Raw genomic sequence first — 23,666 nt, 5'->3', positions numbered from 1 at the left:
CGAGCAGAAGCGATAAAAAAAGAAAAAAGAAACACGCGTCCTTCGCTAATCGCATGTAAACTTTGGTACAGAAAAGTTTTGAGAAAGAGAGAGGCAGAAAAAAAAAAGGGGGGGGGGGGGGGAGTCACTCAGCGTATGGTATAGCAGCAATATACGCAAACCTATAGAGCATTGTTAGCGCTCCCTCTAAACGTTCTCTTATATATATATTTTTTTAAACTTCCGTGACCCCTGCGTGCGCGTCCGCCGCTTACACGCTGCGTGCATTGACCCGTTCGGTGAAACTAATTCGCTGCCAAGTCGAGTAGTAGACGATACTCGGGTCTCTGGGCTCGCTTCCACCCTCGAGATTTGCAAGCGCAGAGCGGGGTGAGCGGAAAGGGACAGCCGGAGCAGGTCGGTAAACAAGCGCCGGCGGGAAACGGGGCCAACACTTTCGTTCCCTGCGTACGCAGGAAGCGCCAGGCTTCATGGACCGCAGCGCGAAGAGTTTGCGCGCCGCCAGAGAAGGCGAGAGGACGCAGAAGGCTGGCTTCCACTCTGTCTTGACCCCGCCTGGCGATCTTTGTTCTCCCCCTCCCCCCTTCCTTTTCAATCCCAGAAGATTTTTTGTTGTTATCAGTACGGTTGCTATTACTTTGTTTGATAGTGCTCTAGTTTGGTAACTCTGTTCGGTATACGTAGGGAAAAAGACGTAAAAAGAAACGGTAGAAAGAAAGAAAGAAAGAAAGAAAGAAAGAAAGAAAGAAAGAAAGAAAGAAACGAAGGGACCTACAGGAAGGGATGCTCGCCGTCTTCGACAGGGGCAACCTTTGCGTTCCGGACCGGTGGGCAGCACGCTGGAGGGCCTCCTCGCGCTGCCACCTAATGAACCGACCAGTACTGCCTTCGAAATGAGCTGCGAGAAGCCTCAGGTCCCGCCCATTCCGTCTTGCTGCCTGGCCGTACAGACGGCGTTGCCTCAACGTTTTCTCTACCTCTCCACCCACGCATTCCTCGGCAGCGTTAGCTTAAGGGTAGCTCCCCCGTGTTTCCTGGCCGAGTCCTCCAACAAGAAAACCGCAGCTACGAGTGCTAGCCACAAAAAATAACTAACTATATAAATAAATAAGTAACTAAATAAAATTATGAGGAATAAAGGCTGGGAGAGGAACCGTGTAAGAGGAGGCAAAAAGAAAGAAAGGAAGAAACGAAGAAAACGCGGTGGGATACCTAGGGGGGCCCAGTCGCTCTGCAATCCCGCATCGAGTGTCGCGGCCATGTAGGGATAGCCGTTTCTCTCGTCGACTGCCCCAGCGGCAGCAGGCTGGCGCGGCAGAGACCGACTGATTGGTGCCCATTACGGGGCCAGCAGCAGCCGAACTCGTTCCATGTAGCCACGGGCTCTATCGCCGCTTCCTCCGACGCTCGCTTTCCGCGAGTTTCCCGAAAAGGAATAAAGAACGTCCAGTATACGCGCGCCCGAAGGCAGCAGCGCCGGCAGAAAGCGTGCCACGCAGCGGGGCCGCACGCGCGCGTTGCTCACACGGCGCCCCTGCAGCCCTGCGAGCCTCGAAATTAACTCTCGCTCCATCCCAGCCGCGCGAGCGACCGGCGAGCGCGATGTTCCCTCCACCGCTTCATTCGCTTTGCTCCCTGCCGGCGCCTTTCTATTGTGTTTTGGCAGAAACGGCTCCGCGCTAAATGAGGATCCGCGTCCGTCAAAGTTGGTTTCCGAAAGTGCGCTATTCGGCCCCCTCGCGTCTCCGTTTCGGCGAACAGGCGGGCACGTCCGTGTGCATTCCGCGCGCTCGTGTCTCTCGGTAATTGGATTTGCATGCGAGTGTGGCCCACCGCCGCTCGCTATTAAGGAGACCGCTGTGACGATCACGCTGTTTCGAGGAAAGAGCGAGAGGCGAGCGAGTCCCCTCCAGTGGCAGGTCCCTCGTCTTTCGCTACCTCAAGGATTACTTGAGGCGAACTTTATTGTGCTGCTTTTCTTATATGAATGTACATTACCCGAGAAAGGAAAAGGTGGAAGAGAGGGGCTGCATTCTCGAGGGGATGTCGGTTCGATGTGGCCAGTCATTCTATTTCAAATAGGGACAAAGAAAAAATAACTTGAGTGAATGGAAGGTGTTCTAGCAGCGCGGAGCCTAAACTTGAAGCCCGTGTTGCTGTAACCTTGCGAGGAAATGGCGGCGAGGTTTACGACACAAGTGCCGGTCATCTGAGCCGTCGGGACCGCGCAAGAGAAACGGGGAACTCGTACGCCTGTTGTCTTTATTTTTTTTCTTTCCGTTCCTTTCATGTTCTATGTGCCTGAAGAGGGAAAAAAGAAAATAGCGGGAACAACGGGACCGTGATGGAAAACGATAGCCAGAGAGATCAAGGTTTTGGAAAGCAACGAAGGTGTGTTAGTGCGTGCGTCTCTGTCCGAGTTCATCTCAAAGCGCGCTAGCCGAATGGGCGCTCGCCTCACCGACCGTGGTTTCCATCGACGTGACGGTCCTGCCAAGGTGCAAGGTTGGGTGTGCTGGCTGGGTTGAGGGTACGGAGAGAGAGGAGTGAGGTGATGCGCTAGCGACAAGAAGGGCATCGCATCGCCGACGAAAGCGGCAGCTCGACGACGCAAACTTGCAGGAACGGCGGCGGCCCGTCGCCTTTCCTATCGTGTCCTTGTCGCGGTGACACGGACGCAGCGGCCGCTATAAATCAGTTGGCCTGATCGATTGATCGGCTGCGCTGGGCGATTCTTCTTCACGGCCGCGAACGCCGTGCGCCTGGCGATAAGGCGTGCTGCCCGTCCTCCCCATTTCACGCAAACCCCCCTTCCCGCCAAACGCCTTATCTCTCCCCCCCCCCCCCCCCTGCACTTCTGGCCAGGCTGTCCCGAGCGCGCAGCCCATTGAATATTTCGCCGGCCAGTTGTATGCGCTGCTTTCTCAATATTTTGCATATACGTCCGCCAAGAGAGGTCGGAGTTTGGTTGCAAGAAGGCGACGGAGAGTGAGGATGAAATAGATAGAGATATGGACAATGGCTTAACTTTGAAGAACTTACCGAAAGAGGAAAGAAAATAGAAAGATAGGCGTGACCGCAAATCTTAAGAAGACAACGATTGAGTCCTGGTAGATAATCTGGCACCCCGATTCCCCCAAAAAAGCGTTTTTTTTTATCCGATGCTTTCAAATCCTTCGCACTGATGCGGCTCGAGGTGGCGTTTGGGCCAGGAATCCACCAAGCTCATTGATGAGTACGTCTGGTGGTAGGAGTGAAGGAAAAAGTGTTTATTTTACATTATTTGCACTTGCTCTAGATACGGAAGCCCACTCCATGTAGGGGCATATTAAACAACGCAGTTCACATCAGGACACGTCAGCCACCTCCTCACTGCCTCAAAGGTCTCTGCTTTTAAAACCGTCGTCTTCCCTAGGAGACAAGACTAGGGAATCTGATGAGTGTATCTCGGCCAATCACAATCGTTGAATCGGTCACAAAATCCCGCCAATTACATCGCATCGTTCCGCCGGATCCACCTTCTATGTTACACCTTCGTCCTCGCATATGGCACAACTGCGTAATAATCTGGCAAACCCAGGCCGACGCTGTTCTCATCGTAGCCTTCGACGTTGGCGCCTTTCGTCAATGAGTTCCGCTTTTCAGGGTCAGGTTGAAGTGTGATCTTCGCGGTAGCTGTCACCTCGAAGTGAGTTTCTTTGTTTGCGCGTCGCAGTCTATGTCGGGCCCCGGCGTGGGACTGCCTCGTGGGAAACGTTCAAGGAATGCTAATCGCCGCATTGAGACGTAACAGCGCAGGACCGTTTGGCGCTTTGAAGCATTGCAATGTGTTTTGTGACGCGGTGTATGTTTTTAAACGTCCCTATGAAGTCAATGAGCATTTTAAACGGCATAATATTCAGACTGCTGGATCAAAATGATCCATCCAAATGCCAGAAACAAGCAAACTAACACTATTTATGTATCGCTTGCTTTCGGTCAAGCGACAAAACATTTCTGGAGTCTTATTCTTGCTACTAGATTAATTGTCTATGACAACATGTAACCGGAACAGCAAAATTACAAGTATTAAGAAGTATTAAGTATAACTGTTATAATTATAGGTAAGAACAAAAGAGTGCAGCACTACAGAGCCTTTTTTTTAATTCTTTTCTTTGCAAGACGTGGGAGAAAAGACAAGGAAAACGCGGAGATAATGCATGTAAGTCAGCCTTCTAAACCGCAGAGGAGTCCGCGTAGGCCTGACGTCATTGCAATATACTTTGTTGTGACGTCACTAGCCAGAATCTTGCACAATTCTGTGCCCAACCTTGCACGTGTTTGATAAAATTCGACAAAATACACATAAATCTCACACAATAAAGCAAAGACATGTGTCTAACTCCGGGGGCCTTGCGTTTTTCAGTTAGTTACTCGTCTTTTACGAAATAAGGACAAAACTTGTGTTGGAGCTGCAAACGTACCCTTTATTGTGATATACGATGTGCGCTTCAGATTCCTGCGAATGGGAACAGCGATGAGAAGGAGGTACCGACATAAATGCATATAACTCACTGGTCAACCGTAGAATGAATAGCATAAAAAAAAACGCACAGCTAGGAAGAATAACATCCATTTAGGTGACCAATGCACCAACGCTTCTTCGGCCTACACGGATAGCGTCGCCGGTCAGTCGATCATCCCTTACTTCTCTTCCGCTTGCCTACCCTTGCGCCATAACTCGGGCTTTTCGTTGACGCGATGTCCGGGATCGGTTCCAAAAGCAAACACCACGGAGAAAGGCGCATTCTTTTTTCTCTCGCCGTACAGGCTAGTTACGGAGAGCGAATAGCGCTGTGGGAAACTAGTCGCGTGCGCTCTTGCGGCGGTGTCAATTAATTCTATTTTTCCTTCCTTCCGTTTCCTCTCGCCGCGGCGGCGACGAGCAGAGGACATCTTCATTCATCCTAAACTCGGGCGACTAGCCTCATCGGAACTCCTAATTACATCCTGACCGTCAGAACACGAACGAGCCAGATGACTAATGGGACCCTATCAGAATGGCCGCTGCTTCGGAGAGAAGGCGCTGCTGCCTCTCAGTTTACGCCCGGCGTACCCGCCGCTGTTCCTCCGGCGCTGCAGCCCAGCGCCCAAACTCCGCGTCGCGCTGCTGCTCAGTGGGCCTTGTCACTGCGGCCGCGCCCATCCCTCAAACTGAGCCGCTGCGGACAGCCGCCGCTAGAATCGACGACATCTCGGCGACACGCTTGTTATAAATATCAGGCCCATTGCAGTTGGCACAGGAAACCATATCGCCGTATGATTGGCCTCCCGCGCGGTTGCATCATGACGTTCGAACGATAGCGAAAAAAAAAAAAGAAAGTTTGGTACAAACCTTTTTTTTTTCGTTCGTTTCTCATCGACCGTCACCGACATGTCACCGACATGTCACCGACCGAACTAAAGATGAAGGGCTGCGTATTTATGGTTCGGAATACTGTCTTTGGTTCGTATAGCCTCGCTTTCCTTCACCTTCTCTCCCATTTTTTGTTAGACTTCGCGCATGGGTGTCGCAAATCAAGGACGGTCCGCAGGGGTCGTGCCTCAAACACCATGTGCTTTACCAAATACTTGCACTATGCTGAACAATCTGATCTAGTCGTGAACCTTTTACATAGAATGTGAATAGCCTTCCCCCCCCCCCCCTTTTTATTTCAGCTGTGTCATCTGTACTTGTCCCCGCAATCCTCCATCACCGCCCTGCTGACGGCCGTTCCGGTGCAAGCCGCTGGGACTCGACGGGTACTGTGCGGCCAACAACAATTTTCTTCCTTCCTTCCTTCCTATTTTTCGCATAGTTTAATGAACAAGCAGTTACTACTACGGTGTGTTAGTCTCCCTTCCCCCCCCCCCCCGCTCATGGAAGCGACATAGAGAGATAAAAAGGCAAGATTTTTCGAACGTCTAAAACTAAGCATAGGCAGAAAAAGTATTGCGATACAACACTTTGTGCAATGTGTGCTGCCTTTGAAAGTCGGTATAGTGTCTTCGATATTAGGCGGTATAATCTGTATCAGTTATTCTTATGGGATACCGTAGATATTTTAGTCCAAAGCAAAACTGAAATTGACATCATTATTTGGCCGTAACCGTAACAGGCGTAACCAACGCGCGCGGGGTTTTCTTTTTTTATTATATTTTTGAGCGCGATTTTATTTCGCACAAGCTGCAGCAAACTAATTGTCCATTAAGTATTAAACCCAATCAACGCTTCATATTTTATGACAATATTCTGTGCAAGAGAACACTGCTTGCACTTCATAGTTCTTGGTGTATATAGAGCAACTTCAGTCTACAACGGTCGCATACAAAACCTCTAGTGAAGTCGGAAAAAAATTCGATGTACTTTACGAACAACGGTAAATGAACAATGGCCCAGCTATCGCCCATTGCTCATTTCGCGTCTTTAGCGCCTCGTGAGCGATACTGTGTATCAAGAGTGAAAGTTACAAAGAGTGGAAAACAAAAGAGAGAAGGAAAAAAAAAAAGCCATCGCGGCGACTAGCGTCAACAAACTATATCCAAACATTGAGTTGGATGTTTTGTAATTCGTCCTCCACGCTACCCGATCAACGCGTAGCTTGTACACGCGCGTCTACTGAGGCGGGGGGTGTGGCGATGGGAGTGCGGCAAAAAACTTCCGTTCAGCGGCGCGGCGCGTCCCATTTGTGCCGCGGACAGGAAAGAAGAGCGCGCCGCTCGTCGGGCGGCTGTTTGCTCGGTGGCGCCGTGATGGATGGGCCGGCGCAACCTCTCGGCATCCGCACGTTCAAGGGAGCGCGAACGGCGGCAGCTTCGAGGTTCGCATCCCCGCGCCGTTGTCATGCTCCCCCTTTTTCCGGCCGACCGAGGATGGATTAAGCGGGCCGAGCGTCAACCGTGTATGCGGGCACAAGTGGCGCGGTGCGCGCTGATTGATTTCGCTTTAGCGGACTCGAAACGGCGCTCGTTCGGACGCGCGCGCGATGTGATTTATGTACACGGCGCGGCCGCCGATTGTTTCTTTCTCCCAGGCCGGTCGCAAAAAGAAAGAAAGACTCGTGCTCATTCGCCACAACGGACTTGCCAGATTTCACGAGCAACGAAAAATAAAAGCGACGACGACAACGTTCTTTTTTTTTTTCTATCTCTCTCTCTCATTGGCGGGGAAGCTGGAGGGGGGGGGGGGTGGGGGCACGTTAAGATTTTAAATGAAAGAGTCTGGAAATAGTTGCGGGGTTCGAAAGTTAGAAAACTGTATAGCCGAATGCAAAATTTCGGGCTGCAACGCGCGAAATCCAGAGCGTACAGATATATATGGGTGCGCGATTACTGAAAAAAAAAAAAAAAAAGAAAGACTCGAAGGCCTAATTACGAAGCTTTGGGATCGTAAGTGCTCTTTGCCATTGGCCGACCGTCTTTGTGTACAATACGATCAACATTACGATTGGCTACCGCCTGCTCTCATGAACAATTCAAGTGTAAGAATTTTTCGTCAATACTGGCCTATAAGTTTCGCTCTGCTCAGTCAAAAGGTATCAGGACATGTGTCGCCAGAAATTATGTAATTGCTGCGTCAGTGCCATACCAATCACTCCTATGGAAGTCCGTGTTTTAACTGTGCCATAGGATCGCTTAGGCTTTCTTGGGCCTCGAATTTCGCAACCGTTCTAGCAGAGCATCACTGCAGCGGCTGCCAAAAAAGAAAGAAAGAAAAAAAAGAAGGTCCAACCAGTAGCGAGCGAGCGCGTGACGGCGGTCATCCGCTAATTAGATAGCGACGTGCGTGATGCATGCGCAACTTTGACGCTCATTGTTTCAATGGCTTTAGCGGGGAATATTGAGCTTAACGACCTGGGGGTGAATATGAAGTAAAAAAAAAGTTTTTTTTTTTGACAATTTCAGGTGCAAATGATTCACGCACACTATAGCCACGACGACGGGCTTTTCTTTAGCTTATCAACTGCTCCCCCTGAATTGTGGCCATTTGACCCACCACGACTGTTTGTCGTGGTTGTCTACCAACATTCTGGCGGACGCTCGCCAGGTAGTTCACTGTAGACTACCCCTCTTTGCGATGGTTGAACTCCAGTCTATACTCCCTGTCTTATCATCCTCAGGCTTCGCTAAATCGGCGCTCGCGCTTCAGATATAAAACACACTCCAGACGTAATCGTTCTGCGGAAACCCGCGAGGTGGAGAAGTCCGGACCAGGACGATTTTTTTTTCCTTCAACTGCGGGGCTTTTTTTTTTCTTTTTTCGAGGAATCCGTATGAGTTTCCCTTGTAGTAATTGCTACGATTGGGCTGATGTCTCATTTTCCCTTTATTAGGAACGCACTCTTGCATTCAATAAAGACAAGGCAAAGCCAATTGCATTTCATACGGGCCTATATAATAAAGGGCTCCTACTGCAAAACATTTGCGTCCGTGCTAAAAGCTTGTGTGGCTGTTGACTACTGAGCATACAACATAACTGGAAGTCGCATAACTGTAATTGACGTCACAACGAATTAAGGCGGCTGCGGAGGTCAATAATCTTACCGCCGTTTTTCAAGATCTGCGGCATCTGTGTTTCTTTTTCACGAACACCTCGAAAGCGATCCACCCAATGTGACCCGGAGGTCCACATTGGCCTTTAGTCCTTTATGACATTAAATTGGCAGTTTAGATGAAGTTGGAGATTCTCAGCCATTCGCTCTTTCACGGCGTAAATCAAACTCAAGGGTATGGCAAAGGGTGCACGTATTACCGACAGTTTGGAACAACGAACGTGTGCTCGAAGCACGCTGTTAACGACAGCTCAAGGTCAGCTTACTACCTAAACGACGGGGCAAATATTGCCATCTGCGATAATCGACAGCAACACTTCCTTAGCGTTGTTCTCGCTGAAGGCATCTTGAAATTCTGAGCGATAAAGACACGAGAATGAGCGCGGACGACGCGAATGTTCCGAGATAAAAGAACGTTCATTCGTTCGAGGCTAAAGCTTACGCGCTATGAGACATTTCAGACGAGGAAGCCGTACAGCAGAAGCAGAAGTGCTGTACGTCAGCGTAGTATGCTGCGTTGTATGCGGTATAGAGGCGTAGACAAACATCTCTTTCAGCTGGTGTTCTCAACCTGATGGCAATTTCGGGGCTTGTTCTCAGCCTGATTGTAACACACTTTCTCCCGTGACTCTGTTTTACGGTGCACTAATCTTCAGTTGTTCGTAACGAACGCGCAGTTGTCGCACACCACTTGTGCACATGCTACTTGTTCTTGCAACGACCTTTTTTTTTAAATTTATTTTTTCCTTGCGTCACAAATTATGGATGAACTTTACCAGCATGTACACGGATGGGACAGCAGCGTATCGTATATCTTAATGCATCACACTAATACTTACGCTACACCGTTTGGACGTGCCGCATCCCTCATTGTGTGAAACAAGCCGCGAAGCTGTTTCCAGCGATTTACGTTCCACCAGTGAGTGGAGAGGAGCACACGGCGGAAGCCGTCTCAATTTACTTCTCTCCCTCAGCGCCGTACGCCGGCGTTTACGTGCACCGCGTGATACGATTTACCCCGTCTCGAACACCTGTCGCATTAATGGGATTCGTCTTCCTAACGCGGTACCGCCGTTTACATGGATGCGATGCGCTCGAAATGTGACGCGATGCGCCACTTGTCGCATTCACGTAAACGCCGCTTTCTGACTCGGCTCACTGTTACCGTCGCAGCTGACGTCGATCCGAAGGAAACATTTGCTGGCGCCCGAGAGGCGCGCGCCGCCGTTTGCAGAGCTGCGCCATTCAGAGCGCTCGCGCAGACTGCATGCAGCCGAACACTTTGGATCGATGCATGGAGGTTAGCGCGTAAAGCAAATCGCCGCGGAAAAAGCGGGCAAATGTTACGCACGCAGAATTTCTGGCAGTAGGGGCGGGTCGGCCGGTTTGGCGTGGTAGTGCACCGCCGACGGTCCTTGCGGAACCAACGGCGCAGGCTGAGGGTGCGGCGGCGGCTGGTGGGTTTCCGTCGGGGCCTCCGTCCCGCCTGGGAGAGCACCAACACACACGGCCAGCTCTCGAGAATGCCGCTCACAAACCTTCCCGCTCAAAGGTGGCCGTCCTTCTGCTCTCGCCATCGGAAGTGTTCCGTCGTCGGCCCACCAACAACGTCAGCGTGGCCTCCGAGTGTGTTTGATTGTCTATAGGGTGGATTGCGTGAAGCTGTGGTATGCGTTAATCGTGCGCTCGGGAAGAGCTTGTACTATGTGCGCGTGCGTATGCTGCTACGTGTGTGTAGAGGAAAGCCTCACCATGCTTGAACAAGTGTTTGCAGAAGATGGTAACAGCAGAAGCATGTGTAGGCGCGAGTTTGGATGAATATGCAACGGCACGGTCGGAGCGAAGGCTCCGTACTGGCATCAAAATCTTTTTATTAACTCTAATTTGTTGAAATAAAATAAATACTTTTCTTTTTTTCGGGAAATCACCTTCCGAAGCCACTTGTTTTATTTAAAAAAAAAGAAACCTGGTATGCAGCCTCTTAGTCCTCTCTTTTTTTTTGTCGCCTCGTTCTTCTTATTTTTTTTTTAATGGGAAGCGAACTTTGCGGTCGAAGAGTATCGACAACGTAACCCATATTTGGGGGACTCAGGCTGGCAGAGTAGCCTTGCAAATTCGAGGTAAACATTTGAGAGAACACCTCTTGGCTCGGATATAACACGGATCCGAAGGTCAAGCTACTTCTTCATCTACTCCCCTTACTCTTTCTACGAAACAAATGAATTTCTGTCGTTTCATTATGAAAACGCCAACATTTCGTCGCACCTGAAGAAAGCCTCGACATAGACACGAGTACCATTGAAAGAAAGACCAAAAAATAAAAATTTTAAGGAAGTAACAGGCAGGAACAAAGGGCCTGTTCTGCCCGGCAAGCCGGGCAGGCATAAAGATAATCCCGAAAGCCAAGTGAGGAGTTTTTCGGCGGGCGATATTGCAAGTAACCTCCGAATCGCGCATATTTCTGCGACTACGTGAACCCCCCCCCCCCCCCCGCTTTTTTTATTTTTTATTTTTTTGCAGTCCGCTTCCTCCCCATTATACCTTTTTGGCCACCGACCTCAGTGGCACTCTCCCTTTCTGTATTTTTCTTTTTTCCCCTCCTTCACTTCGTCCCCATCTTAATGCGCGGGACCGATTCACCGCTTACCACGTTTCGGCTTCACGCGAAGGCGGTGCCAGAGATAATACGTTTTGATTATGCCGCCATGTTTCGGCCGTTCGTGCAAGCTGGAGGGGGAGGGGGGGGCATCGCCGCTCGCCGGGCCAAACCGCGGCTCATTTGTCTCGGTTAAAGCCGCGGCTCTGAGCGCTACCGCTTTGCACATGCGGAGCACGCGCGCTTTCCATCCATGACACCCCCTCCCTCACACACACTTTTCTTTCCCTCATGCCAGCTTGTCTGCAGGCACGCCGTCTTTCTGGTGTTTCTGGCAGAACTAGAAAACTGTGAAGTAAGAAAGAAAGAGAGAGAGAAAGAAAGAAAGAAAGAAAGAAAGAAAGAAAGAAAGAAAGAGAAAAAGGTCTTCTAGGCCACCCTAGAGCCCGTCCTTCGTTTCCTCAAGTGCCGTCGTACATTACTCTAAATCTATTTGTGTCAAATGCCAAACTTGCGTGTTTTTTTTAAAGTTTCTTTCTACTTCTTTCGGATTCCTTCAAGCGCCATTTCGTTCCTGTAGGGGTGTTGTTTCACCGCCGTGCAGCAAAAAGCGCATAGTTCCCATCTCTCCCGTTTGACGTGTGACCAAACTCCTCTGCCTTTTCCTAGCTCTCAATTTCACGTGGTGGTTTTCATTTTGTTCCCCACGCGAGAGCGCCTTGCTCTCTAGTCGGTATAGATAATATAAATGAATGGAAGGATCTCTTTAAGCCGTCCGCAGGAGTTCGCGAAAGAACGAGAATATATAAACACGCGCAAAGAAGTGAATGAGCGCATTGAAACCTGCAATGTCACGTGCGGGTGTGCGTTTTCTCGAATAAGACAAGCACGTCACGTCTGCGTATCATAGAATGGACGCCGGGATACATGTTATAATGCAAAGAGAGCAAATTTACTATGCCTCTGGGGTAAAAGAGAATGCAGGTATAGTATATAGCATGCATATACACGTTTTATATACTGAAAAGTGACAGCTCGATGATCAGATACATTCTACGCTGCTGTACCGAGCACCACAGCAGGAAATTAAGCGCCGCCTTTCGCAACAGACTCAAAGCCTCTGTTTCACTGTAGACCAGACCGCCATATATGGTTTCGGCACAGCGAATGCGGGACAGTAGTAGTTTTTTCTTGTCTACCTCAGTGAATCCTCTTGTTCATTCCTCTATATTCTCCTCAAATTGCAAGAGAACTCAGCGGTATAATCGTTTTTCAAGTTAGTTTTTCGTTGCCGAGTGGCATGTTACGAATGTTATACATTGGTTATTGATGCTAAAGACAGCATGTTCCCGTTCGTGAATAAGGTAACCGTCTTCTCGTGTTCCTTCTCGTAAAAGCCGCGTTTTTGACCAGAAATACGGGAAGGAATAAGGTGTAACATCACGTGGGAGGTTGTCACGTGTAATGCTGCATTCTGGATTTTCGTGTCAGCACGCTGTGCTCGAAGCTCGCTTTACAGGGGCCTTTCGTCATCTGTGACGACGCAACGGACTAGGTCGAATTGGCGTCGACTTGCACGAAAACTTACGGTAACAGCCCAAACTACTTCCGCACAGCTGCACATGGGATCCGAATTTATGTCTGGGAAGAATATTCTACGTATGCAATCTCTTCCGAGTTAACGTCGAAGAAGATTGCAGGCTACATGCATATTATGTACAAAGGACCACACCGAGGATATACAGCCTCCACAAAACATCGCCAGCTTACATACCATGTGAGCATGCGTTCCATTTTTTTAGGAACGCGCCAATGTCACTTATACCGATGGAAAAGTGTATCGCAAGACCGATGTAAACGCGTCGTCAAAGTGTAAATTGTTGATGCGTCGCGGCCCACGAAAACAGCGCTCGATTACTCGCGCCTATATAGAACAAAAAAAAAAGAACCGGGAAAGGAGAAAGGGATAAAACCAAGGAGCGGCCCTGTCACGCAAACAATGGTACCGCTGTCAGTTCGCTGAAAGACCCCGTCGCTTATCTCGGCGCGACATTTCGAAACATCGCCTCCAGCGCGCACATGTGCCGGGTCGCAAGCACGTCCAGCTTATTTGTGACAGCTAGCCCGAAGTGTGCCGCTCGGCAACAAAATAGAGAATGGAGCGCTCCGTAATTGAGAACCCATACGAAAGAACGCAGCTTTTGCTCTAGAAATAAAAAAAGAAGCGGAATCGAACCACAGAATCTCCGGCGAACCGGACGTAACCGACTTTGCCCTTGTTAGTTTTATTGTTTCCCGATCCTTTTTTTTTCTCTCTCTCTCTCCTTCTGAAGTGGACCTCAACGGATCGAAGACAAGGCAAACCCTGGCAGAAGCCGCGAATACGCTCAAAACCTTTTGCTCTGGAATTGTTGACAACTAAACAGAACCGAAAAAAAAACTGCTTGGTGACCGGAAGGAGAAAGAAAAAAAAACGAAAGAAATCGCAGCAAGAGAAGGCGAATTCTTGAGAATGGTTTTCGCGACGGTATGGCTAAAACGCGATGCGGATCGAAAAAGTGTGAACGCAGGAGATGCGGAAGATATTGCCCAGTTGGCAAAGCGTCCAATTCTTCCACATTCTTGAACGAGGATTCCTTGCATAGCAGAATCTTCAGAAGGTGATATGAATCAGTTTTACCACTTCAGATGCATTTTCTTTTTCTTGTTTTCTTTTCTTCTTCTCCTTCTTGTGGGCTGGTTCAAGCTGGTATACTTAAATGGGCCAATAGAGTAGACGCTTACTTGCCTTCACTTCCAAATGGAATCGTCTTTTTTTCACTGCGAATTGCTTTGCGAGTGTTCACTATATATATGCCAGTTTTTTTTCGAGGCAAAGAGAAATTAATGAAAAAAGCAGTTGTTCAAGCACAGCTCTGCTCAGTCCTTTGCAGACAGTCGCTTTCCGCTACACCTACGTGCGCAGTCTGTCACAGAAACTACGACCGAGTTCTTCGTCTTTCTTTTCTCTCTCTCTCTCTCTCTCTTGTTACTTCGTTGGTAGCGGTCTTCTATCCTTTCCTGTTTGCACGATTCAAGCAGGCTTGCTTCTCCACTGAGCTGACGCTTTGGCATTTAGGTAATCTTATACACTTCTCACACACTCTAAGCAAGCTTCGTTTTCGCACCTTAAATAGATTTTCGCTTCATTTTTTTTCATCATCCATCTATCGCGCAAACCACCCCAGGCCCGTTCCACTGCTTCCATCGGAAGTAACGCTGCGCGTCCTCGCTGAGCGCCAAAGGACACAGAATCCCGCGGAACATGAATCTATGTATGCCGGAAGCAGAACCGCTTCGGCACGGTTTCTTGAGCGTGAAAGCCCAGCGCCTCGCCGTAGGCTATAGCACTACCGCGCCGCAGTGCCGCCCACTGGCGTCAGTGGTCAACGCTTCTTTTTTTTTTTTTATACACCGTGCCACCGGGAAATAAGGTCCACCGATCTCGGTATGGGCTCCTCGGTCTGTCGCAAGACGTGCACTCACTGGAGAGCCGTACTGCGAGAAGCACGCCTTTGCGCCATAGGTCTGTTGTTTGTGTCGGCTGCCGACTGTTGTAGGAAAGTGAAGGGAGGGGAAGCGGGCGTACTGCCATTTTTGAGAGCGCAGAAAAAAAAAAAAAAAACACCGGACGAAGGGACAGGCCGCGGTCCACTTCCGCACCGGAGGCAACTGAGGAATGGCGCTGTCAACAGGACCCCGAGGCCCCAAGCACGGCGGCCGCGCGCAGTGCTGGAAGTTCTTCTGGCCGACGCCCATTTCGATATTTTCGCAGCCCAGAGAGAAGATCACGAAACTCGTGGGGCACGCCGCCGCTCCCTTTCTTCTCCTTGGGGTACGGCAGCCCGCAGGACGGAGGGGTGTCCGGTGGGGTGGCCCTGTGCACCCGTTTCATCGCTTCTTTTTGCTTCCGTTCGACGCACCAGATGCTCATTTCTTACGTGAGCGCATGGCCCTTGATGCTTCGTGCTGTAGAACCTTTTTCGCTGCCACCTTGACCCTCCCTCCCATCCCACGGGCCACCCTCTTTTGGCAGAGGAGAGAGGGAGAAGAAAAACGAAATTCGGTAGCCCTAGGCAAGAGCGGCAGCAATTCGACACCTGGCAAAGAGTGTCTGCCATATATCTCCGATTCGGCGTTGTTTGTTGCCGTTGCTGGGCTCACCGTCGGCTCTATTACGTTTTCTTTCTGTATCATTCCGAGGATATTGCGAGCGCGATTTCTTCTTTCTGCTTAGATTATGCTGCGAGCTCAGCGCTGCTGCCGTCGCCTTCGTTTAGGCCGGTGCTGCTTTTGCCGGCGCCATGGCGCCTTGAGCGAGTATAGGGGATATCTCTCTGCGCTGACTTTTGCAGCACCGCACCGCAGTTTCTCAGGAAAGCGGGAGCGGATGAGGAGGTTGCTTCGTTGCCGACGGCCAACCCAGTTGTAGTAGTGGGTGTTTGCACCTCGGCCCGATTGTTTTTCTTTGTCTCCGCGACTCGATCCCGCTGATCCCTCGTGCTTCACGCTGTCGCACCTCTCTTTTCGAATTTTTTTCCTTGCCATTTGGCCGCGCACACACACAGACGAAACAGAAAGAAACACAAAAGAAAAGAAAAAAGTCGTGCTCGCTTCATTTCTGTCGTCGCGGCCCAAGCCTTGCCGGAACGAGCGGAAAGACGATCCGCACTATTGTGTTTCTCGAGGCCCGCTGAATCTCTCGAATTTGGAGGGTGGCGCGGCGGGTTGTGGCAGGGCTTCGCTCGGATCAAACATTGCCTCGCGAGCGCCACCACGGTAGTGCGCTGTCCGTTTTTCTCTCAGTTGCTTCCCGTGGATTACTTTGTGCCGACGTTACATGACCTTTGGCGGGAGAGAAAGAAGAAAGGGGTAAAAAAATCGTGGAGGTGGAGTGCTCAAAAAGTGAGGAAGGAGCCCGGTGAAGCTATACAGAGGAGAATATTGTTGAACACAGAGAGTTTTCGAAACGCGAGGACGAGACAAGAAAGTTCCTACTGCGCACCGCTATTTTTCTTTTGTTCAAAAGGGCTTGAAGGCATTTCTTTTACAGGATGAACACTTCAATTGGAGAACACATTGTCTCCGCTTCTTCTTCGTTTCTCATTTTTTCTTTTAAATAAGCCAAAAGGCACTGAGGTTACCTTGGATTCCCCTAGCGTTTACCGCAACATTTGCGAGCTTGGTACAACGAGAGCGAATATTCCTAATATTCATCCAGAGTTCGACGAAAACCTGTCTGACGAGAAATGAACATAGCGGAAGAAAACGAACACTCGCCAAGAGCTAAGGTGTATTAAAAGAAAAGTTGACGTTTCGGGGCCCATACGGGTCCCTTGATCACAATGAAAGCAAAAGCGGCGGCTCTTGTTTAAGTATGGGAGACATGATACAGTGCACGTGCGTAGATTTCGGGCATAGATAGGACACATGGGAGCACACGAGAAAAGCGTTCGCAAAAAAAAAAGAATATATATATATATATATATATATATATATATATATATATATATGGAACTGAAAACAAAAATCATGAGAGGAATACCAAGTCCAGCGCAAGAAACACAGCCCCCTTCCCCTACATCTTCTCGAAGCGCGGCCACAAAGCGAGGTCACTAACTGGTACATAAAATGCGCATTATTGTTTGCATTATCCCACATAAGTTAATGCGAAGGTCATGCGGCCGGAACAGAAGGAACATGGAGCACTAACGCTTCGCACGTACGCAGAATTGGATGAAGCAATGCGGAATAAAAACAAATCATCTCAAGAACCACACCACCGCTGGCCCCGCGTCCTGATTTTCTTCAAGTAATAATCTAAAGCCTATTATGCTCAAGATCAAAAGAATATGCCACGGGCATGTTAAGTATCTTAGGTGTAGAGCGATAACTTGTGCTGGATCCATCGAACGTGATGCCTAAAAAGGGTTCGCCTCTCCGTGCACCATGGACAGCGTGAATTAACAGTCGCCGCGTACCTGGGAGTCCCGCTTATTTAACCCCATATCAAGGGTCAATGCTCATATAATACCTTTATGTGCAGATATAGAACTAGATGTAGAATGTAAAATAGCTGACCTTTGCAACAGAAGCTCTCGACACGCCTTCCTTGTGACGCAGGAAACAGCGAAATCAGTGTGCTTCTCCCCGCATGATATCCTTAAACGGACAAACCAGCGCGAGGTTTGATCAAAAGCGCAAGACCGCTTCATGCATCGACTCTTATGAGCATTCTCGCACGTGCATTTGCAGCCTTAATTTATTGGAAGGATGATAAAATAAAGTAATGCATGGACACACTGAATCGCTGTTTAGGCCTGTGCTTCAGCAGAGTCCTGCCCCTCAATCCGGAAACGTACGAATAAGGAGAATAAACATAACGAAGGCAGGACAAACTACGCACGGGAAACGGCCCGAAGCCCCAGACGGAGTCCAACGAGGGCCCGCCAGCGATCTTGCGCTGCTGCGCCGACTAGACGCCCGTGGCAAGCGAGTCATGCTCGCTTTTTGCCGCGCTCATCTTTTGCGCGTTTCCGTTTAATGCGACGGCAAACATCGGTCCTTAACCTCATTAAGGCCCTCCTGATGGGCGGCCGGAAAGCACTGTCCGGCGGCGTTCGGCGCGATGCGGCCTAAGCGCGAGATTTGTTCACGTATCGAGCGACGGAACCTCCTCGGCGTTCGCGCGCGCACGCACACACACGCACGGGGAGTATGTAGCAGCGCGCTATAGCGGTTTCCTACATGATTAATAAACGAAGCCGTTCGACGTACACATAACGGAGCGTGCTTTAAGAAAAGGAAAAGAAGAAAGAGCTTCTGCTCTCCATTACTGGCGGCGACGCCCAGGCGAAGGCCGCCGCATTTTCTCGGTGAAGCGAAGGCCATGCCACCACCGGCAAGGACGCTGCGATCGGCCAAGCGGCATCGTCCAGGGAGACACAAACTCGGCCACGGAGAGCACGCGCCTGGCCAGCCGCCCCGATAGTCGTCAAACCAAGGCGACGCACGCGCCCAGTATTCGAAGGTAACGGTCAGTAGGTTGGAGTGATGGTACATCTATACGGTGAATGGCTGCGAGACGTGAGAGTCGATGGGCCTACGGGTCGAAAAGAGCACGCAGCATTAAAATGAACATTTATTTGGGTAACGGTGTCTCTGCGGATCTCTCTCTCTCTCTCTCTCTGCACACATATACACACACACACACACACATATATATATATATATATATATATATATATATATATATATATATATATATATATTCGTTGTTTTGCACGAAACCACTCTTAAACGTGTTTGTATTACCCCCCCCCCCCTTGTGAAACGCCTTCGGGTCTTCAAGGTGATAATAACTAAAAGGAAATATATATATATATATATATATATATATATATATATATATATATATAGACACGCAGTTTATATATACGCCAATAGTTGTACGATGCAAAGGGGTTTATATTTGTATAAGCCTTGAATGTTCACGGACAAAGTAGTGCGAGTAATCGCCGCTCTGTTATTTGTAATAAAATAAATAATGCATTTCTATATAACGCCTGAACAATAGGAGATTAGCTGACAGGCATCTATAAAGCACACCGACGTCTTCATAGAAAACGCGTTATGTTCAACCAGTTCTATTAGTTACATTCTTTTCTTTGATTTAACCTTTGTACTACTGTGGCACCAGAGGCACAGAACCCGTAAATGCACTCATATACATACATACATATATATATATATATATATATATATATATATATATATATATAGATATATATATATATATATATATATATATATATATATATATATATATTCCATACTTTTGTATGCGTACACCCTAGACCGGACTCGAGCGCGGAGGAGCGTGTGAGTCGAGTCCGGCCGTGGTACACCGTCCCATCAGCTTTATTTCCATCGACAAACTTCACAGACCGCTTTCTTCGTGACGTCATTGCGTAGGCATCTCCCACTGTACTTACGCACGTTTCAGTGTTTGCACGACAGCTTGTGAGCGGTGTATAGTGCGCAAACATTAAAAAAAATGTTCGTTGGATTAAAGCTGTGACCTTCGTGGTGGGCACGCATGAATGCACGAGGTTGCCTGCCGCATAGTATGAAAGTAAACGCAATTGTACGCAACGGCTTTGGCCGTGTCGCATTTATTACACGCCGAACTAAAGCTTCGTATCGCATAGATTTCATCACGCTCGTTAGACATATATGCATAATTGTTTAATGTTACATGATAGAAAATAAAATAATAAAGACAATGTCAACGGTCAATTTTGTGATGCTTTTGCTCGTAAGCAATGTTTGTCGTTCACTGGCCGGTCACCTTCTCTAATATTACGTTCGCCGTATAAGGGCTGACTAGCGGCCTTTCTTACAGTGTCACTATAGCGTACGATCTCGTTTATGAACGGGCGCAGAATCTCCACCGAAAGCAAGAAGGTGTTTCAGCGGAGGGTTATGGAGGTCTATGAGCTGCAGTCTATTGCTTACTAATATTTTATGTCGGATATCACGGGTGCCCTAGCATCAGCTGCTGTTACGTACAGCTTTTAGCGTGAGAACATTTTTTGTCAATAAGGACCCAGTTTTCCATCTCATACCTTTGCAGAAATTCAGAACCCGTATTCGCAAAATTTCTTTTGCGTAAATGGCGTCCACAGTTTACCATTTTCGCTGTGATTGTCTAGTTCATCACATCTGTCGCTGTCATGAGTTGTGGGCGCCACAACGTCGGTCAGCGAGGAAACGATCCATCTAAGTGAAGGTTTGTGAATGCCAGAATTTCCAGAATTCCGTGCACGTCCACTCTACACCTATTATACTTGGATCGGTGCTTCTAAGAGATTTTATAACCAGACATCTATGCTGCCTGAATATCAACTCGACGGTCGCTTACTAGTTAATTTTATTGAAAAAGTAGTTAATCAGAGAACAAAGGAATATTAGATTTTTTTTTTTTGCACAGCGCTTGTTACATTTCCTTCGGGATGCAACTGAATCGTGAACTTCCCTTTCATTTGACACTATACGAGTGATTACATATGTTTATGGTTTACATAGCAATGAACTCAACAAATGTGGAGGCTAACGGCTCAAGATTCTGTTGCTTTTAGCTATCAGTAGGACGCTTGCGTTGTTTTTGCAAGGAAATAAAGAAATCTAGATAAACGTCTATGCCCCCCTAGTTCGGTGTTACAAAACAAGCTGCGCGCGTCCTTTCCATCAGCAAGAACGGACAGCGTGTGTGCTCGACACGGTGACAGGGCAAAGAAATCTCATGTACAATGGAAGCGGGCTGAATACGGTGTAACCTCCACCAGAAGCTTTCGGGCACAGCCTCCTCACGGTTTCACGATTATGAAATGCGAGAGACGTATAACAGAACGTTCAAGTGCGCGTATACGCAGAAATGCGGAAGCCTTGGCGGAAGCCATCAGTGTATTGCGGCATCTCACGACGCTCGTTCTATACGACGGCACTAAACTTCTCGCACTGAAATAACTTGGTGTTCAAGAAACGGGGGAAAAAAAAGGGAGAGAAAAAACGTGGTACACGTATCTAGCATACACAGATCCCATCAAAATACGTAGCCCTGGCATTTTGGGGGCATTTCTGTCGGTTGATGTTCATGCAGGAAGAAGAAGAAGAAAAAAAAAACGAAAGGTTCGACGAAGTCTCGCGAAAATGCAAACACACACATACACAAGAGAACCATAACGAACGTGGAACTTGTGCCCAAGCTGTATACGCGTCAAAAGCGCAAAGGCGAGGCACAACGTTAATGGCGCCGGGAACCGCTCCGGTGTCGCACGAAAACTCTTCTCGTGGAACGGCGCTCGCGGCAAGAGGAAGAAACTACTCGCGTCGGCTCGCTTTATGCCCCTCACTCGCTCGCTGACTCGCTCTTCGTCCTGTTCTCTCGACGTCCCCGCCTTGCGCGGCCGGATCAAGTTGCGTGTTCCTGTCAGCCTCAGACGGCCTCGCTTTTTTGCTCGCCGTGAACGAGTTGCGCCGGGTTTATCGAGGACGGCGCTCGCGGAGGAGAAACGCGAGCGCCCGCCGGCCGTGTTGACATTCAACGTCGCGACTCCTTTGTTTTGTTTTTTTCCCACCACTTCCACGGCGTTGAAAGCTATGCTGTTTCTGTTTGAAACTGTCACTTTTTAAAACCCGGCCACAGAAGGGGACAAATAATGCACTGAAGCCAGGAAGGAAAGCAGTGTGCTCCGACAGGAGATAGTGCAAGAACACAGAGTGCATAGCGGTACACATTGCGCGGTTCGCAGGGCGCCTTTTTGGAGCGTGACGTTGTCAGAAAACGATAAAGTACTATACCTTCAAGCAACTGCGTGTTTCTAAAAGCGAAATGACTTTGTTTGCAATGTCGCCCATTCACCACTTTCGCACGTTTCGCCTCTACACGCAGCTTTCCTATAAGCGTTTGATACCCAAATAACACGTGCTCATGCTCATGGCGCATGCGCACGTCCTGTTGTCTTTCTTGTCCGTGTCAATCCGGCGCTATGACTTCAGTTGAGACACATGCTTGTAGTTTTTTTCAGCTGATGCCCCCCGGTGGAGCTTCTTACGGGAACTACTGCTGTTTACCTGCTGCCACAACGATGGAACAACGCACGAAAAGCCCGAAACGAGCGTTTTATTTCGATAGCAAATATATGGACACTCCAGGCGCATTTTTTGCGTAGCCGTGATGTTTCGTATAAAGTTTAAGGGCAATAACAGCGTCACCGGCGCCGTATGCTGTATGTGCGAGTGAACGCACGCGAGGGGGGCCGACAATCGGCGACACAACCTGGCGCACGCGAGGCACAAACGCGAAAGCAAATGCGCCGTCTTCCGTCGCGCGAAAGGCCGTGGGGGGATGGCAGGCAAACAGGCAGGCAGGGAGGGAGGGACGGCCGGGGGGCTCTGGAGGCAACTGCGTATTTCGCGACCGGACGCCATGGGGAACTGACAACGCGGTTCAATCTCGCGCGCGAAACGGAGGAAAGTGGGGAGGCCGCGCGGGAAGGAGGGGAGGGGGAGCTTGTACTCTTCCAGTAACTCTGTACTTTGCGCGCGCTCGATATTTTCAAAGCGATCTGCAGACGGCTCACGCCTTTGTGCGTACTGTTTTCTCGGCGCTGTTTGCGTTGGAGTGATAGACGGCACGAAGGCCACTACTCTCACTGCTCCTGCGCGCTCGCTCACGCCAGCGTTTTGACAGTGAGTGTCCGCGGTCATCGGGTGTCATGTGTTCATGTTTGCCTGTGCGCGCTGACAACCATACTTGTTAATTTAGTTTGTAAGTGAATGTTTCGAAGTTTATACTGCCGATAAAACTACTATCCTTACTTGGCACAACTGTCTTCTAATTTGCTATCGCAATCGCTGCTTCGCCTTTCAGGCGAAACTGCGACTTTTTATAGAGCAAAAATAAACCTTTTCTCATTTCACAAGGCGTCTTCGTCTACTTTATGAAATTGCACGTTGCACAGAGGACGGGTTCGATGAAGGCGTGTAAAGATTCCGCACCAAGACAGCGGGCGGTTGAGAAGTAAAGCAAAAACAAATGCCGCGCCGATCAGCGCAGCGGGTGTCAAACGCACTAGCCAGCGTTCAAATTGCTCGCGCCAAAAGCCGAATCCGGAAGTGTGGATCAATTCACACCAGCCGCTTGGTGCGCTACAGTCGATTCGGCCATTGGGCTCTATGGGAGCGTCCACTCTCGCTGAATTTGTTTCTGCATGAATACACTCACGTAAGCGCGGTTTTAACATCTGAGCCTACAGCGGTGGACAAATGGCAGTGGCATTCTGCTGATGAGACAAAGGTCGCACGTGCAATTAGCAGCCACGGCAGTAGCATTACCATGTGCTCGAAATGCGAAATTGCTCGTGCACCGTGCCTTGGGTGCACGTCGAACACCGTCTGTTGAAAACTAATTCGTAGTCCTTTACTGAGGCGTGCGCTATAGGCCACTGCGCAGTTACATTAAGTTAAACCCAATAATTAAATTTAATTGCCATCTTTTGTTAGGCCCTCTCGTTAGCCAACAGAATTAGTATGCGCCTGCCTTTAGGAGACATTCGTAAACAAATGCTCTTGGTGTGCTCACAGGCCGCCTGGAAATGAAAAAGGGTCGTGATACGACGCCGGTCTGCTGAAACAAAAATCCGGTTCTTGTCTTAAAAAAAAAAAAAAAAAAAAAAACCTCTCCACTTTTATTGGGGGGGAAGGGGGGTCTGCTTTCGCCTATCCCGTCTTAGGTTATAACGTGCGAACATGAACAGCCAATGAGGGCCACTGCAGGCAGCGAAAGAGTTCGCTATTACTCCCAATGACGATGAAAATCGCAGGAAGAGATATTCCACACTTGTGAGACGGCAGGGTGGGTATCTAGGCTAACGAACGAAAGGGAAAGGAAGAAGGAG

The 23,666-nt window shown here is 49.1% G+C and overlaps 1 protein-coding gene across 4 annotated transcripts in view; it reads right to left on the bottom strand.

The window, feature by feature from the left end:
• LOC126548253 (band 7 protein AGAP004871-like) overlaps positions 1–23,666 on the bottom strand; it is a 398,019-nt gene that overhangs the window by 76,162 nt on the left and 298,191 nt on the right. The window contains exon 2 of one of the 4 annotated variants that reach the window (XM_055063350.2): positions 9,922–10,056. The exons of 2 other annotated variants lie outside the window; for them this stretch is intronic. In XM_055063350.2, the coding sequence (XP_054919325.1) occupies positions 9,922–10,056 (135 nt within the window). Of the gene's footprint in view, positions 1–9,921; positions 10,880–23,666 lie in introns of those variants that run through there. One more of the 4 variants, XM_055063349.2, reaches the window with a different exon arrangement.

The sequence above is a fragment of the Dermacentor andersoni genome, chromosome 1 (genome assembly GCF_023375885.2).
Source record: "Dermacentor andersoni chromosome 1, qqDerAnde1_hic_scaffold, whole genome shotgun sequence".
Lineage (NCBI taxonomy): Eukaryota > Metazoa > Arthropoda > Arachnida > Ixodida > Ixodidae > Dermacentor > Dermacentor andersoni.
The sequence above is the reverse complement of the archived record's forward strand: the minus strand, read 5'-3'. Positions and strand labels throughout refer to the sequence as shown.